The 17,391-nt window shown below is 38.6% G+C and overlaps 1 protein-coding gene across 22 annotated transcripts in view; it reads right to left on the reverse strand.

Moving 5' to 3' along the window:
* Positions 1-17,391, reverse strand: part of ARPP21 (cAMP regulated phosphoprotein 21) — a 151,870-nt gene that overhangs the window by 82,874 nt on the left and 51,605 nt on the right. For 17 of the 22 annotated variants that reach the window (XM_032861281.1, XM_032861292.1, XM_032861280.1 and 14 more), the window contains exons 9-11: positions 16,700-16,840; positions 2,405-2,513; positions 413-514 (exon numbers count right to left, since the gene is read on the reverse strand). In XM_032861281.1, coding sequence (XP_032717172.1) covers positions 413-514; positions 2,405-2,513; positions 16,700-16,840 — 352 coding nt within the window. The remainder of the gene's footprint in view (positions 1-412; positions 515-2,404; positions 2,514-16,699; positions 16,841-17,391) is intronic. The other 5 variants (XM_032861288.1, XM_032861285.1, XM_032861283.1 and 2 more) reach the window with 1 other exon arrangement.

The following is a 17,391-nucleotide window of genomic DNA, read 5'->3' on the forward strand; positions in this document are numbered from 1 at the left end:
GCTTGCTAAGAATGCAGAAAATTCCATGTTTATGTATGTGATTAACAGAGTCTCTTTCTTCTTTATGTGTCTTTCTTCGGCACAACGTTAGTGTTACAAAGACAACACTTGGCTGTCTGCTGGCTAATATGGATGTGAAAGCATTTTTTTCAAATCAGGCGACCTTGCTGAGGACTTAGGGTCTGTTTTACTGGGCCCTGATGGATCACACCTCTATTCCCCCTGAGGTCATATCCTAGGAAGGCACACAACCCTTGGCTCCTTTTCCATCACTTCCCTGAACCAGGTCCTCTTCCAGAAACACCTCTGGTGTGCTCGGTTCGATTTGTCCCTGGCTCCAGCTTCCTGAGTCCTGCCAGCTTGCTGTCTGGGGAAGGACGGCACTAAAGAGGCAATTAAAACAACTACTCACATCGTGTGCAAATATTCTCTCCCTCACTCTCTGATATTCCTCTTCTCTCTCTTCAATTGATTTACTTCGTCTGTCATCTCTAAATGGATGCATTCTGTTTTGCTGAACAGAAAAAAGAAATCAGTACGGTTATCCAAGTTGAGCTGTTGGAAATCTGCAGTTAAGCAACTGTCAGCTGAGAATAATAAATGTTCACTTAAATAAATGGAGCATGAAGAGTCTCATTCCCTCTGGTCCCTAAGGAGGTTGTGCGGGTGTGTGTGGTATGCGGTGTCTGTGCCTGACACGCAATGGCAGGTGTGTGCTGCTCCCTCTACCTTCCCCACTGGATGCTGGCAGTACAGCTGTTTCCAGAACAAAAGCACCTGGATAGGCCTCAGGTGTTCCGCCAGTTCAAAGCTATGACGTGGGTCACAGTGATGGACTCTGTCTCCTTTGCTAACCTGTGTGCTTTGGAGTCCTTAGACAAAGGCAGAATGTTGAGGAAGTGGCTAATTCAAAGTGGCTACGGGAAGACATGGCTATGAAAACCTGGGCACTAGAGACACAGAACAAGGGAACAGAGAAAATAATGGGCAGAAAGGAAACGGTGGACATGACATCTCCACGTCCTAATTTGTGTTTCTTCTTTACTCCATGACTGACTTGATCCTGTGCTCTGCGTTTTTGCATGGAAAGTAGAAACTAAGTTTGAAAAGCCTGTTGGTTGAGTCGGGTCAATGCCAAGGGACCTAAAGTAACAATCCAAAGAACCCAGCATGAGGACTGTTCTTTAGCCTCGCATCTGCACTGCTGCCTGCATCTCAATGACCCTCCCACCGTCTTCTTGACGTTCCTCACAAAATTCTCTGCATTAACCACGTTCATCCATCCATTCAACAAACGCCCAATAAGTACACAACACAGGCATGTGGCTTGAAGTCAACGGGAGCTACTTGTCGCTTAATGGTGGTGGCAGTGGGGGTAGGAAGAAATGAGATACAGATGATGAACAGGTTTTAAAGAAAAAAGTACATCGGAGATGCACGTACTGGCTTCCAGTGACTCACTGAGAGTCATTAAAATAATAACTTGAGCGAGATGCCTATTGTCTTACCTTTAAGAATTCTAAAGCAAAGTCTATTTTCAAAAAATCTATTTTGATTGTCAGAGACACAAAGTGCAATTGTAATGGCATTGTATAACTCCCTGCTGTTCTAATTATTGTTGAACCTTTGTTTCTTTTGCCATTCATTAAGCTTTCTTCCTCATCACCCTGGATCCCGCTCCCAACCCCCAATCTGGAGAAGAGGTTGAGCAGGGTCTCTCTACCCTTGCCCAGGAACCATGAATAAGGCTACTCTAGGACAACGTAAATGTTTTGTCACAAGCATAATACACAAAAAGGAGAAAGTTCCACTACAGTTCATGCAAAACAAGCACACAGTTTACATGGACAGTAAAACATGGGAAGGAGGAGGGGGAAGACTAAAACATGAACTCGATTCTTTTCTGTGAAGACTTATTTTAGGAGAGTTGCAAAATCCACCTGTCCTCACCATAACAAGGTTTGTTCTTTACAGCTACACCAGTTGGTCATCGGTCCGTATTGAGAATCCAGCTCAATTTGTGCACAACTGAAGGACAAAGCTGTAGGAGTGGAAGGACTGCCATAGTTACACAGACATCTGGAAATGCGATGACAAAGCTTTTCCCGACAGCTCCGGCCGGTGGCATCCCAACCCGCCCAACACATGCAGCAGGAACTGCGCCAAGCACTACCCATGCAGCCCAACACAGAGCCATGGCTGAAGCAATCAGGACACGTTCTCTTGGCTACCCACTGAATGCCAAAGGGGGAGGCGAGGGGCAAGGAGGTTGAAAAGAGGACAGTCAGTATCAGAAGCCGGGGGGAGCTGGGGGAGGGAGAAGGGGACAACAGAACGACAAGAACATAAGTCAGCCCACCTTCAAAAACAACAATGTCAGCCACTCTCAAACTTGAGAACCAACCTGATTGTCTTCTTTATCAATACTAGAGTTATCTCGCTTCAAGATAAACCGCTTCTGGGATTCTTCACCTTTTTCATCTTTTAAATGTTCACAAAACCTTTGCTCTGGTCTGCCAGCAAAGTAAAACATATCAATAAAAAAGTTTTCACTCCTGTTTAAACTTATTTTCTTAGTGCTGTTTTTTCCCCCACAGTGGCATTCAACTTAAAAAAAAAAAAAAAAAAAGTTACATGTGGTTTTGATGCTAGAATTGCTGGCATTATACAGGTAGGTAATAATATGTCACTTCACAGGTCTTGTTAGAATGAATACCTTTTGTTGTTTGGAATTCAGAGTCTTGTTTGATGAATGCTTCTCACCATGGCTGAAGTTTAAAAAACATTTTAACGGCCTGAACATAAATAGCATATAGATATTTTCTTTCATTATTTTGAACTCCATCACTCCTGAATTCAATCAGGTTCACAGCCACATGTCAAACAAATGCACATGTGTAGAACTTGGGCAGACCATATTAATTCACCAATGTCTGCGGACTAGGAGGACGGTCCTGTCATATTGTGCCTCTTAAGAGCCATTAGAATCCATAGTGAGAGACGGTCGTCTATAAATTCCTTCCATCTTTCTCAGTGACAAGTGCTCTGGAATCTGGCTCCAGTAGACTCTGATCCTTGACCACATCTTGTAAATCAGCTCAGTAATTGGGGAAACTGGACACATTTAGTTTAAACAACTTAATGGCTGATTAGCATGGGGAAAATGCTCCAAGCAGTTACACACTATTGATTAGTCAATTGATTTTTTTTAGGTCCTCTTAATCATTTTGTATTATTACTGGAAAGAGCTCCATGTTCTTGTTAATTTCCCACACTCGTCACTGCATGCCACAGAACTCAATGAATGGCTTGGGCATGGGTTCATCCCCAGAGGAAGTGCTAAAATGTTTGTCCCAGGTTTAGAAGAAGTTGTAATTAATGACTCTCATTAAAGCATCTCTGTCATGTCTGATGTATTAGTTCTGAAGCCCAGTGGGTTTTCTATCTCTACTGGGTTCATTATGCATTCTGTTATCGGAAAGCTACTCCACAGCGTCTGTTGTTTAATATGGGTGACCAGTAATTAAGGGAATCTCATCGTTTCCTTCGAGCTCCCAAATAAGCAAATGGCATGTTGAAAACAAAGGAGTCCTTTAAGAGTATAGCTCAAATCCTGAGGTGTCGCATCCTTTTCTCAAATACATGTACGCAGATTATACTGATATTGGTGAGCAGACACTAACAGAAAATTGGAATAATACCAGTTACCACTTCCAGAACTGTGTATAATTTTTGCAAAATGGTATCATTGTCTTACTCAATCCTTAACAACAGAACGCTGATGTAGGAGGAGCAAATATTTCATGCCTCTTTTACAGATCAAGAAACCATCCCTCCATGAACCTTTTGACTCCCAAGTTTATAGATTTTCCCAGCAAGCCACAGGCATCAAACAGCCTATTCACATCCTTGCAGAGACGTGATTCGGTCTCTCTGCTTCCAAAGCACACAGCAGGCCAGAGGCCCTCCAGCCTCACAATGAAGAACAAAACCCTGCATGACATCATCCGAAAGATCAATGGAGATGTTTTCCACCAAAATTAAAATGTAAAATATGATACCACAAACAATCCGCAAGTGCAAATATGACATTTGAAAATCAGAACACTACAGGAACAAAGTAAACTCGCACTTTACAGAGAAAAGGCCATTTCCAGTGGAGAAACTAAACGTGTTTCATGTGTCGCACGCTCACAGCACACTTCTTATTCCACTGCATAGTCTTACAACATTAGTGAGTGCTGGCAGGCCACTGTAAAAGATAACAATTCTCCAGGATTTTTTTTAAAACCTCCTAACGTTTTCAACCAATACTTAGATGTGACTTTTTTTTTTTTTTTAATGTAGTGGGTGAAATGGGGATATCAGCTTAAATACAAACGGTAATTGCATCAATGCTAAGTAAGGCTCTTGGAATGTACTGAAACTCCATAGTCTGGTGAATTCTAGTAGATAAAATGCTTTGCTTGCTGATAAGTCTACAGATCTATTTCTTGTAATTGTTGCTAATCATCCCTAATTGTTCATTTAGACATAAAGTGGTCTGGAAATCTGAATTTTTTGATTCACGAGCAGAAGGTGAATTTGCTTTACACTAACTTCTTCTTTAAGAAGAAAACTGCTTTGAGATTTCAACATACTAAACAGGGTGAGAATGTGAGCTCCATATTGATAGAGATGTTGGTTTTTAAATACTTAATTCTTAGTGCCTAGAATGGTGCCTGGAATATGGGAAGCATTTGGTTGAATAAATAAATTAATCAATATATGAATGAATGAAATTTTAATAGAGCTGTTTAGGAATCACTGTATTTTAGGGATGGGTCAAAGAGTCACTGAATAAGATATGCAGTCATAAATATTTAAATTATAAAACAACAAGAAAGAGTTTGGTTAATAGAATCAGAAATTCAAATTTAGAACATGAGGAAGGTCTTTAAAAATCAAATTAATGCTTTGGTTCAAGTTGACAAAAAAGATTCATGTTACTTTAAAAAAGTTTTTAAAATTTGAGAGCATTTTGGGAAAAGAGGTAGAAATGAGAATCTCAGGTTTTTGTTTTGTTTTGTTTTGTTTGTTTGTTTTTTTAGTTTTGGAACTTCTCAGTTTAAAGTGTTATAGCTACAAGAGCTGTTCAAACATTATTTTTGAAATTTCATTTGCATTTCTTCATTGCGCTGGCTTATTTGTTTTTCATAGCAGGACATATTTAGGAAAAGTACATCTATCTCATAAGAAAAGAATAGTCAAAGGAGCTTGTCCTAATCAATAATGTAAATGTGATTCAGAGCAAAAGCATTTTTTGTTCTGATACATATTATGCAAAGTGCATTCTCCATAACAGCTTTTCAAAAATATCTTGTTTAAATTTTTTTCAGACTTTAGAACCTAAGAGTTGAAAGTAATAGCCCCTTCATGATTTTCCGAAAATATTTTAAATGAATGCAAAATAACCATTTGAAGTTTGTGTAAAAGGGAAAAACAACAACAACAAAAACTAGTAAGATTTTTCCAGGTTGATTTTATCGAGAATTATCTATTACTCTAGAGCTAAAGGACAATTTGCAGTTTAACTCATTCAAACTAAAGTATACAAATGAAGTATTGCATGTGATTGAACTACAAATTACTGGTAATGCACCATTATATTAGAGCCTTTAAAAAGCCTTTTCACCAGGAATTTAACATCATAGCAATGTTATTTCTTAGCCATAAAATGAATGGAGCTGAAGTAATATATTATGGACCTTTATTTAAAATGGGAATGAGTAACTTTCAGTGTATCAAAATGAGGATGTAACTCTAAGACAAACTCCTTCAAGGTGCAAAATGTCATGGTATTTATTCAATTAATGACAACTAGAGTTGACTACATACACATCTCATAGTCATGCATGACATGTCTGATTGCTTTTTCCTGATGGACTTTATTCCATGAGGTAGTATTTCTAGCTTTCCCTCTATCAGCATCAAGAAGCAGAGAAAAGAGATTTAATGTTTCTTCTTGATGAAAGATAGTTTCTTCTTCTGAAGGCACAATTTGTAGTAGGTATTTATTGTAAAACTCATCGTTCGTGTGTGGTGAACAGTACTGGCATTTCCAGTCAGTGTCTTGGTATCTCTAATCAAACCTCTGAAAAATCGGAATTAAGTTTTCATTGTTCCTCATTAGACACAGCTCAAGGAACTGAGAGGCAGTGTGGCTAAGTGAAACCCTGAGTAATGCATTCAAACTCTCTCTCATAGTTAATCTGTTACAATCTTAGGGTTTTTTTGCCCCCTTAAATGAACACTCCTTATTATTATAAAAATCTTTTTTAATCTAGAAATATTATCACCACCAAGTTCTTGAGACCAAATTTATTAGTTTTCTTCCAAATACTTAAGCCTAATCCCCCCTCTCCCCATATATACACAGATGAAAATTCAATTCTACTAAATATGGACAGGCTCAAATGGAAGCCTTTGAATTTCATGTTGAATAACTGAAAGACAGTCATCAATATGCACAAGTATCTTAAAGAAAGGTTTCTGTGCACAACAAGACAAAGTATTTTGATGGTGTAAGACATCTATCAAAAATATTTTAATAGTCAAACATATTAGGCTATCCTAAGAAGCACTGTTCCCTTAGCACTTTTAAGTTTTCAATTAAAATATTTATAACTGATGTCTTTTATTTAAAAAAAAATAAAGTCCTACATTCTTCTTCAAGTATTTTGTAACTTCCCCTACAATTTGGTCATTTTATATCATTTCATTGTCTCTTAAATGAGACCACATCTTACAAACCCCATATATGCAGAGCTGTGTATCCAACTTCCTTTATTATCATCTTTCAAACTCACATTCTTAATTTTCCAACCTTTGACAAATTCATCTTATTCTTCTCTATCTCGATTGTACCACGTACATAACAGAGACAATGCAAGCTAACATGGGACTTGACCTTGACCTTCCTTTAATATAAGGCTATTCATGAGCAACAACAAAATTAAGCATAATACTCAAAGACAACAAAGTTCTATAAGGCATCTCCTCTTACTGGTGCCAGCACCCTGGAAAGCAGGCTATGTGCAGTAAGAGCCTTGAAAGGGTCAGTCTACTTTGACAAAGAGATTCCATTTCCAAGAATGAAGCCAAAGAAAATAGTAACAAAAGGATATATGGTGTCATCTTTCAAGACAGCAAAACAGTGGAAATCCATGGTGCTCTGATTAAGTAGCTTAAAATAGCTCCATATATAATATGCAGCTTTGTAAAATGATATCCAAGGCTACTGACTAACAGAAAAGTGAGGTCTAAAAGGATATACTATAATCACATTTATGTTGAAAGTATCATGTTTAATAAGAAAAATGACAGTAGTTTTCTCTAGATAGTGAATAATGGGCAACTTTAACTTCTAGCTTCTTATATATTTTGATTATTATAATAAATAACATCTTATAACAACAGATAATAAATGCTATTGGTTTAGAAATATATGAAACCAATTCAACAACCTACAAGGGGCTTGTATATAATCATTGAATTGTGGACAATTAAAATATTCTTATCTTTTGAATATTTTTTTCATGTTCTTTATTATTTTATGATCTAAAGTGGATATTTGGTTGTTTCATTTTGTCAAAAAAATTATCCTTTTTATGGCTATGTCCTTGTAGATCAAAATGTATACAGACTTGCATTTACTAATGATACTCTAATGATAATAACTAAGTGATAGTGTTTAATCTCAAGACTTTTTTGTCCTCTTTAAAGGAAGATTCCAAATAATAATGATACAGAAAAAAGATAAGAAGGATGAGGGGAAAAAAAGGATAAATTATGAAATTTGAAAAAGAGAAAGAAATCCTATGCATTCAGACCTAGAAGGTTATATTCTGTGTTTGTGAATTTGGCTATTTTTGAACAGTACTGAGCATGATATTGCCAACAATACCAAAGAAGTACACACATCAGATGGATCCACAGCCTGACAAAACCAACATGTTTCTACAAGTTTACTTATAAATCGAGAATTTCTACAAATGAAAAAAAAAAGTTTTTTTTAAAAAGGGCTAGATTTAAAAAAAGGGGGGGGCTAGATTATCACTGAACTTTTCTTTCTTTAAATTCTCCATCCTTCCATTTCAATATTACATGAACAGTAAAAGGCAGTAGCATTAATATACGCAATGACCAAAGTTCCATTCCCCCCAAAGCACAATGCATTTGAATAATCCAATAGCTTTATATGAAATGGATGGGAACTAGCATACTAAATTTAACATAGCAGTAGTTTTAATAATTAAACAAAGTTTTAAACAACTCCCATATAAACGCTGGTAAGAGGGCCTAAAAAAGTTTGTCTTTTCAAAACACGCATTGTGGTGTCTTCTCAGCTCTGCACTTTACTAAATGTGTACTTTTTGCAACAAAGGTGTTGTTTGGTTGTTTCGTTGTAAAACTGGAAGGCAATAATAATTCTTACCTTAGAGTGCTTGGGAGGATCAAGGAGATACAAGATAATGCAAGTTAAGCATCAAGCCCAAAGCCAGTGAAGCACTCCACAGATATTATAAGCCATCATTACCATTGTTCGCATCTTTCTGAGTGTTCACAATCTAACAGTAACCCCAACGAATATTGAACCAACATTTACATTAGTGTTGAGTTGAATTAGGATAAATCCAATCTGCACTATAATATTCAAATAATGCTTTGATTCATGAGTTCCAAATGAAGCAGTAACAATTGTCTGAAAGTAATGTTTTCTTTGGAAACTGCTGAATGTGATTATTGTTTCTTGGCATGAAAAGCTTTTTGCTTACACGTTACAACACTGTGTATAAAAACATTCCATTTATGCTCATATGCAAATATAGTATCTTACTTGCTGAGAAGGTCCAGAGTGATCCGTGTGCTTTAACTGAGAGAGAATGACTAAATATTTTTTGTATGTGTACAGAAATGCTGTTTTATTTTGTTTTTTTTTCATTTTCCTGGTTTAGAGGGCAGGCGGGTGGTGGTAAGCAAGGGCTGTGTTCCCCTGGGAGCGCTGCGTTAGCTAGAAAGCCTGGGAGGTTGAAAGGAGTATAGCTATGGGGTAAAATGCAGCAGGAGTGCATGCACTTCTTGAGGTCGATTCCAGTTCATTGTTTGAAGATGGGTACCAATCATTAAAATCTAGAATTTAAGTATGTGATTCAGTGGAAACCAGACACCTTCGACCAGTACACCACGACTTCTCTTTCTAATGTATGACCAACTCTATCTTCCCTAAAGCTGTGATAACATGCCCACGGCCTCTCTAGTCTCAGAAGTCTCAGACCAACAAGACACAAGAACTCCATCAAGAAGACCAGTTCTCTAGGACGCCTGGGCGGCTCCGTGGGTTAAGCCTCTACCTTTGGCTCAGATCATGGTCTCAGGGTCCTGGGATCAAGCCCTGCATCGGGCTCTCTGCTCAGCGGGGAGCCTGCTTCCCCCTCCCTCTCTCTGCTTACTTGTGATCTCTGTCAAATAAATAAATAAAATCTTAAAAAAAAAAAAAAAGAAGAAGAAGACGACCAGCTCTTCATTAGATACAGCCAGACCCACATCCTCAAGTGCACCTGAAGAGGGCCAAAGGGGCTGAAATGACTTGACACCCTTACAGGTGGGTTTAGAAGCAAGAAAGGGAGAACTCTGCAACTTGGTCTCACTCTGCTGCTCACAGCAAGCGGAGCTACAGGGGAAGCAACCAAGCTCTAGCAACATTGCCTCCTCCCAAACCATTGCACATTTGGGATAATACTATATGTGGTATATGTGTGTACAGTGAACCCTTCTCCAGCTGTCCCGACCCGTACGACAGATCATATATTTACACACACGCACACTCAAGTGTGTGAGCACACACATACGGACACACAGTCCTGATAAAAAATACCTTGGTTCCTTAAGTAAACAATAAACAGAAGATGGACATGTTCTGTAGCCTACAGTTCTTTTGTTCAAAGCACAACACTGACCATCAAAGATACCCTTTTCACTTGGCACGGTCTGAGAACTGGATTTTGTCTTACTTCTACATATGCCAGGACAGTTTTTAATCTAGTGTGTTCTGGAGTTGAACCTCTACCCTGATATTACCATCATTTCATTGAGTTCCCTGTTCAACTTTAAAAAAATAACGAAATGCAAATTGGGATTTTGTAAGGAAACCAAGGGATAGCGTTTGGTTTTTTTTTTTTTTTGCTGTTTCATCCTCGTGAAGTAGTGATTCTATTCATGTTAGTGCTTGTTTCCTGACCTGAGGAGAAGGGTCATGGCTGAGGCAGGAGCAGCAAATTACAGTCTTAGATCTTCTGTGGGAGTGGACTGAGTAAGATCAAGACACGAATCCCAGTTTTTGTTCCTGTGAAATGGTCTAGCTTTATCTACCTCAAACATTGTGAGCTACATAGAGTATTAGTTACTTAAAAGAATCATCACTCCATGGGCAAGCTCTTTTAAGAAAAAGTTACATGAAAGATTCTAATGTTCTGGAAAGACCATGCATGTTTGATTTCCAAAATTAAGGGGGAAATCATCCATGCAACACTCCATGGCCATAAATAACTTCAAGTAGGGAAAGGAACACAGCAAACTTCTTTTCTCTCCTCATGATATATTTTTGAGACTTACCTATCTCATCTACAGGGTGCATCTTTTGAGGTATTTGAGAATAATTATATGAGAAAATACAACATTTGTGAGAAATGATACAGAGTTCGACCAACGTTAACAAATCAGTCTTACTTTGAGCCTGAGTATTGATTAAAGGACTAGGTTGTCTGTTCAGTAAATAAATCTTCACAGTTTTGCTGAGAACAATGTGATTCTTAGGTTTCTGATCTTTGGCTTCGAGTCGGATGCTTTTCAAGTCTATTCCTACAAAACGTGTGGAGTAAATTTACTATGTTTAGAAATAACAAGATGCCAACCAACCACTCATAGATTTCCAAGAGGCACTTAAATGAACTGATGCCTGATCTTCTTCAGAGGGTCGTTAAGCAAGAAGCAGTATCGGGATGCTGACGGTGCCATTCACACGCCCCACCAAAGGAAAAGAAATAGAATCCATGTGGGAGGGAAAACTTGGGGTTTTAGTTAGTTAGTTAGTTAGTTAGTTTTGTTTTCAATACCCTGGATCATCTGCAGGGAGTGAAATGCTCACGAGTCAAAAATGCATGATTCCCATTTTAAACCTTAGGCTCTTCAGCAAACTGAGCAGAACAGGCATCCGTTGTGGCTCTAACCCCCCTCTCTGTGTCTGCTGCTGGGCGGCTGGAAGGTCCCACAGTCCTACCTCTTAGTGCAAAACTTATCTGTCACTCCAAGGATTCCCAACAAAGTCAACTAGGTTCAACTGCCTTCATCAAAGAGAAACTTACCATTCTTGTGATTTACCAAATAGCTAGCTCAGTTAATGATCCTTTCTGGAACAAAGAAACAAGCAAACTATGGTCATCACTACTGAGGTCCACACTGCTCAGGAATCCAAGCATTGTGGTCTCTTAAGGTGTAGGCCCAAATATCCACCTTTGGGTCACTATTCTTGTTTCATGGTTTCTGAGGCCTGGGAGCTCTCTCTCCCAGGGGAGATGTCATTTCCTTCTTTGCTCTGCACTCCACCAAGAGTAGGGGATTTGAGGCAATGACAGTGGGTGGGTGCCAAAGTCAAAAGAAAAATTATTCAAAAGATGACAACCTTCTAACATGACAATTATCTGGGACTAGTTAAACAGTTACTCTGACACATGCAAAGATATTCAGATACACATGGGACTCTATTTGCCTATGACTGATCTTGGCCCTTTGGAAAACACTAATGCAAGGAGATGGTTTCAAGCCTCTAGATGATACAACGTGAGCATATATCTTTTCTCTAAGACAGAGAAAGGCAGACAAAGGTGGAAAAAAAAATCATCTAACAAAAGAATAATGGGCTGTTTTGGGCTAAACATCTAGGAAAATAAGCAAAAGACAAAGTGGAGATCAGAAAGACAGACAAAGAGAAGGGCAAAGCTTCTTATGTAAAAATAGATTCATATATTTGTAATATTTAAATATTTTTATAAAATCATCGCTCATATTTTTAGCCTCAGTCCTTTAAAAAAAAAAAAGACAACAGTCTAGAGGGTAAGTACATTTTAAATATCCCTTGCAGTACCAAATAACACAACCCCTTCCCGGATTTCCAAGGGGCTTATTTGGCGCTACCAACTAATCAGTTCACAAAGAATTCCAACAGAAGAGAACTTAAAGGTGTTATAGAGTGAAACATATTTCTGGCAACACTGGGGGGAAGGAGGGAAAAACTAAAGGTGATAGAACATAACAGGGTAGGTCTCAGCTCAAAAACTGCCTTTTGTCATTTCAGAAAAAAGGCAGTGATTCTAATGAGGGGTGTCCCCAGCTATTCAGACCCAATTTGTGGACCAACAGGTGTGCTGGGAGGCTCCAGTTGACACAGACTGTTCTTACCCGGGCTAGCTCGGAGAACCAGCAAGGTTGTGGTGCCCGAGGGTCAGGTGACTTCCTTGTCAACTCTCTATAGTACCCAGATTTGCTCAAAGGAAACCTCCTTCCTGGAATGTCTCCCACAGGAGCAGAGCTGGCATTTCCTACTCCCTCTGGACCACTGTATCTTTTAGCCCCACCCAACGTGCTTGTAGCTCTGGCATGAAACTACGGATTTGGACCCCTGTCTTGCCTGTAGCAGTAATTTCCTAATAACACAACAGGTAGGTTTACATCCTACACTGACATTATTGATAAGTGTAGCTTTTTCATTTTTAGGGGAAAAAAAGATTGGAGTAGACTAAAGCAAGGCAGAAATTGAATTGAAATCCTCCCCCTACCAAAGATCACATCTTGGGGTAGTGATAAACACAGAGAATGCAGGAAGATCTATCAAATTGTGGGAAGTATACATTATTTACCAATATCATGGAGTTCATCTTCAAAAATATCTCCCCTTCCCCCTGGGCCCACTCGTTGCTCCTTATCAGACAGCAAAAGACTTCAAAGAGGTGGAATTCCCAACCAATCCAGGGAACCTTGTTGAGGAGCTTGATCAAGATGTTCTGGGTATTTTTGCTCTTAGAGAGTTAGGTTATTTAAGAAAATTGTTCTCGGCATTTAACAAACTGACTTGGATCCCAGCCATGCTAATCATTGCTTCTCTCTAAACCCAAAATGGAACCTGAGTATGTGCCTCATTCTCTGCTTTTGTAAAATAAGGCTCTAATTACTTAGGTTGTAAATATGTTTTCAGGATTAAATGAAATAATATACATGAAATAAGAGGTAAAGTATCCAGTGCAATGAATAATAAGTAGGTAACATTCTTATATCACTTAAGTAATTGAAAAGTCAGTCCTTGAACAAATTTTTTTCCATCATGAAGGACACATATATTTTATCTAAGGATATTAGAGAAGATACTAGAGGAAAGTAAATTATACACACACAAATACCATCCTCACAGGGTATTGTCATGAGTAAATGTTTGAACCTCATGTGAAACTATTCTCTCTCAGGCCAGAACTTAATATTCTCAAGTCACATCGTATAATTACTTGAACTGTTTATAATCTAGAAAAGCAAGGATTCTGGGATATAAATTCCGGCCATTTTGTTGCTGAGAGACATCCAGATCAGAGAATGAATGTCACTGAAGAAGAAAACTTAAAAATTATATTAAAACAGGCTTTCTCTCTGTCAGCCCTTCAGTTCATTTTTGTGAAGGACAGTTCATTTTGTGGAGGACACTCCAGCTGCATTTTTCCGCATTTCTCACAGCTACAGTGCCATTTAAGATATGCACCTTCATGCCTTTGCACTAAAGTAGCATCAAATTCTATCCCCCGCAAAGGTAGTTCCAAAACACAAAAGCTATGAGGAGCCATCTGAGGACTTCCCACCTCCGCCTCCCTCCTTCATATAAATGGAAACATTTCCATGTGATAATATATCTATTATAATATATCTATTACTGTTGTCCCCATGGCCATCACATGCCAAACGCTGAGAGCGCGACTCTTGAAATTTTCGGAGAGCCATTGAGAATGAAGACACCCAAGACCTAAACAACATGTTCTGAACAGAATGTTCCATTTCAGACTTCAAATCCAAAAGAACATGGTCACAAACTTTTAACTTGTAAAATGCTCTTAAACGTACAACTTTCTACTGAACAACCATGCTCCTTTGCTAAGACTGCCAATAGTGATTCACGTTCTGAGGGTGTGAACAGCCACTCCAATGGTCAGAAAGGTGGCTGGGACAGAACAGCAGGGCTTGACAGCTCTGGGTTGAACATTAGTAAGCTCAACTCTTCCGGAAATGCCTTAAAAGTCTATGATCTACAGTCATTTGCCTCTTTGTTTAGGCGTGGCTTCACTCACAGAGCAGGGCAGAGGGTGTGTGCATGAGGAAGAGACTGAGCCAGTTTAGGCCCTCCCATTGTAGCAACTACACTGGAAGTGTTCTCTGCACATGTCCTCTCTGGCTCTTCCGGAAGGCATAAATAGGAATCGTCTATTTAAAACTGGTTATTTGGAGACGAAAAACAAAAAACAAAAAAAAGCTAGTGTTCTCCTGGAAGTGAAGTCTAATAACAGGATAATATGATACCTGTTAGCCAGAAAATGAAAATTTTAAGGGATAGATTATATCCTTCAGCAGTATTTGGAAACTTGCAAGAATCCCACAAGTTCAAACAAGAGCTGCTCAATAGAACTTTCTGGAACAATGGCAATATTCTATGTATGTTCTGTCTCATATGAGCAATTGAAATGTGGCTAGCCTGACCAAGGAACTGAATTTTGAAGCTTAAATCTTATTTAAATTTAATTAATTTAAGCCAAAATGTAAATAGCAATACACAGCTAGTGGCTACTATCCTGTACATTGCAAATTTAGAACGATCACTCAAAGTTTCCCGAGCATCTTTACATGGTGCTTAATTTTCTCAAAAACCGCTCTACCCAGAAATAGGTATCAAACATGTGCGTGAATACTGTGACCACATGATCGCAAAATTAATGTGAATTAAAAATCAATGCACTATCTCTACCAGTTGAGCCTATATCAAACAACATGCTTGATCTATGGGCTTTTTGATGTCTGTTATGGCCTAAAGAGAAAAAGAGGAGAAAAACAAATGAGAAAAGAAATTGTCCATTGCTGGTCTATTTTGTAATCATTGTGTCCCTGCACTTACAGTATGTGTAAGTCATAAGAGAAACCAGAATGCAGAATGAAAACCAACAACAGCAACAGGGAGGAATGCTTGATGGAGAGGGGACATAGAAAGGATTAAAAGACAGTGACCTTTCATTCCTGTGACAGTTGAAAATAGGAAGTACATGTGCCAGCAATCAGATAAAGTGGAAGGCTGATAAGTTTTAAAACGTATTTTTGCCAGCACAGTAGAATGCATCCATGGGACCCAATAATTCCGAAGCTTCGAGGGCCCTTAAATATCATCCACTTCAAACTCTCCTGCAGATAAATAAATAATTGGAAGCCCAGAGAAGCGAAGAGCTCAGTGTCCCTGAGATGATAGCCCAGCTCCATGCCAGATATCTCAGTCTGTGTTCTTTCCACTACAACCTTTGCTGTGGTTTTGGTGAACACAGACCGAGCCTTGAGTAGAGAAAGGGCTTCATCTCTAGCCCTACTTGTCCAGCCTCTACTGCAAGCTGGTGAGCAGAAAATAAAGGGTTTGAAACACACTGCTCTGCTAGACACCAATGCTCCATTCACTAGCACAGCAGTCCTAAAACCCATGCAATTTACACAACTGACCAAGACCACTATGGAAAAAGAAATTACAATGCACAAATGTTTTAAAAGAATGCTTTGCATTGGGACAGTTTTTCAGTTTAGCATGTATTTGCTATAAAAGTGGTTTGCACTATGATCAAAGCATATGTGCCTTTAAAAGAGCCAGGTCCAAATTTCCAAAGCAAATGACCTCTCATTTGCTTTTGGTGACTCATCAGGACGTGAAAAGATACTAAGATAGAAGCAAACAATCATTTTAAGGAGCAAAAACAAACATCTTCTTTTTAGAGCTAGAACTTAGATATCTAACTCAAAATTCTCTTTTACAGGTAAAACAACAACAACACAACAAAACTGAAATAGCAGATTTTAACTGACTTGTTTCAAGTCACACAGAGAGTAAGTAAAAGAATTGGGACTTAAGGACCAGGATTTCTGTCTCTGGATGCAGAACTCTTTGTTACTCTAGGAACCACAGTAAGACAGAGCTCTACAAACCAGAAAAAGAAAAGAAAAGGATAATTATCCTGTATATGTCATTGCTGTTTTCAGATGTCTGTTTTTTTAATTTGAGTTATACTTTGACATAAAATGTCCCATGCTTTTTCTGTAATCACCTACAGTATTGATGGAGGAAAGAAAATTATGTAGCTAGAAAATTAAGGAGCTATGTAAGAGATCCAAGAATAAACCCACTTTACGGCCCAGATTTTATAAACTTTCCCGGTCTTCAGATAATCTTCTGCAGATAAATGCCACACACAGCTGATAAGTGCAAGAGATAAATAACACTGCACATTTTAAATGTCATGTACTTTGAATTTTATAACATGCTCTCATAAATGAATCCATAAGAGAAAAAGAAAATGCTAAAGAAATACGGTGATGGGCTTACATTCTTGTGTTGCTGGTCTTGTTGATGATAACAGATTTCCCTGTTTGATCCACGTTGTGATCCAGCCCAAAGTAAGCCGCCACCCGATGGACAAGCATCCTCTGATAGGATGACATCTGAGGGAACTTTTTATAATGATTACTGGAAAGGAATACAAGAAACAGTGCAATCAGCATTTGCGTTTCTGGCCTATAGGATCATCTATAGGTATGCACACAAACCCATTCCTTTGTCATCCAAACCATGAAGCTTATCTCATCTGTGCCATCACACGTCATGTCCTCATTTCCAGACAATTTTCCACTTATGAGCGATTTATCGATTAAGCTACACTAAGTATCTTTGTTTCCCAGTTGCACATTTCTCGCAGTAAAGAGAACTTAATGTCTGTTGGAGAATATCCTGTTGTAGTCCATGATACCTTATCAACGGAGCTAGGCTCGGGACAAATGATATGACATAGTATGTGACTGCAGATGTCTATCTGGAGATGTGTCATTACACGGTTTACACTGAAAGCAGCATAATTATGACCAGGCATAACTGACTGCAGCCAGCTGGAGCCCATTAAAAAACTATAATAAAAATGAAAAGGGTTGCTTCTTGTCACAGCTACTCTATGCTAATCAGCGGCCCCCTGTTTATAGCCATTTTGTCAGGAATTTAACAAGCAGGAGCACACATGGTCCAAG

This window comes from Lontra canadensis, unplaced genomic scaffold (genome assembly GCF_010015895.1).
Source record: "Lontra canadensis isolate GAN:19392208 unplaced genomic scaffold, GSC_riverotter_1.0 scaffold20, whole genome shotgun sequence".
Lineage (NCBI taxonomy): Eukaryota > Metazoa > Chordata > Mammalia > Carnivora > Mustelidae > Lontra > Lontra canadensis.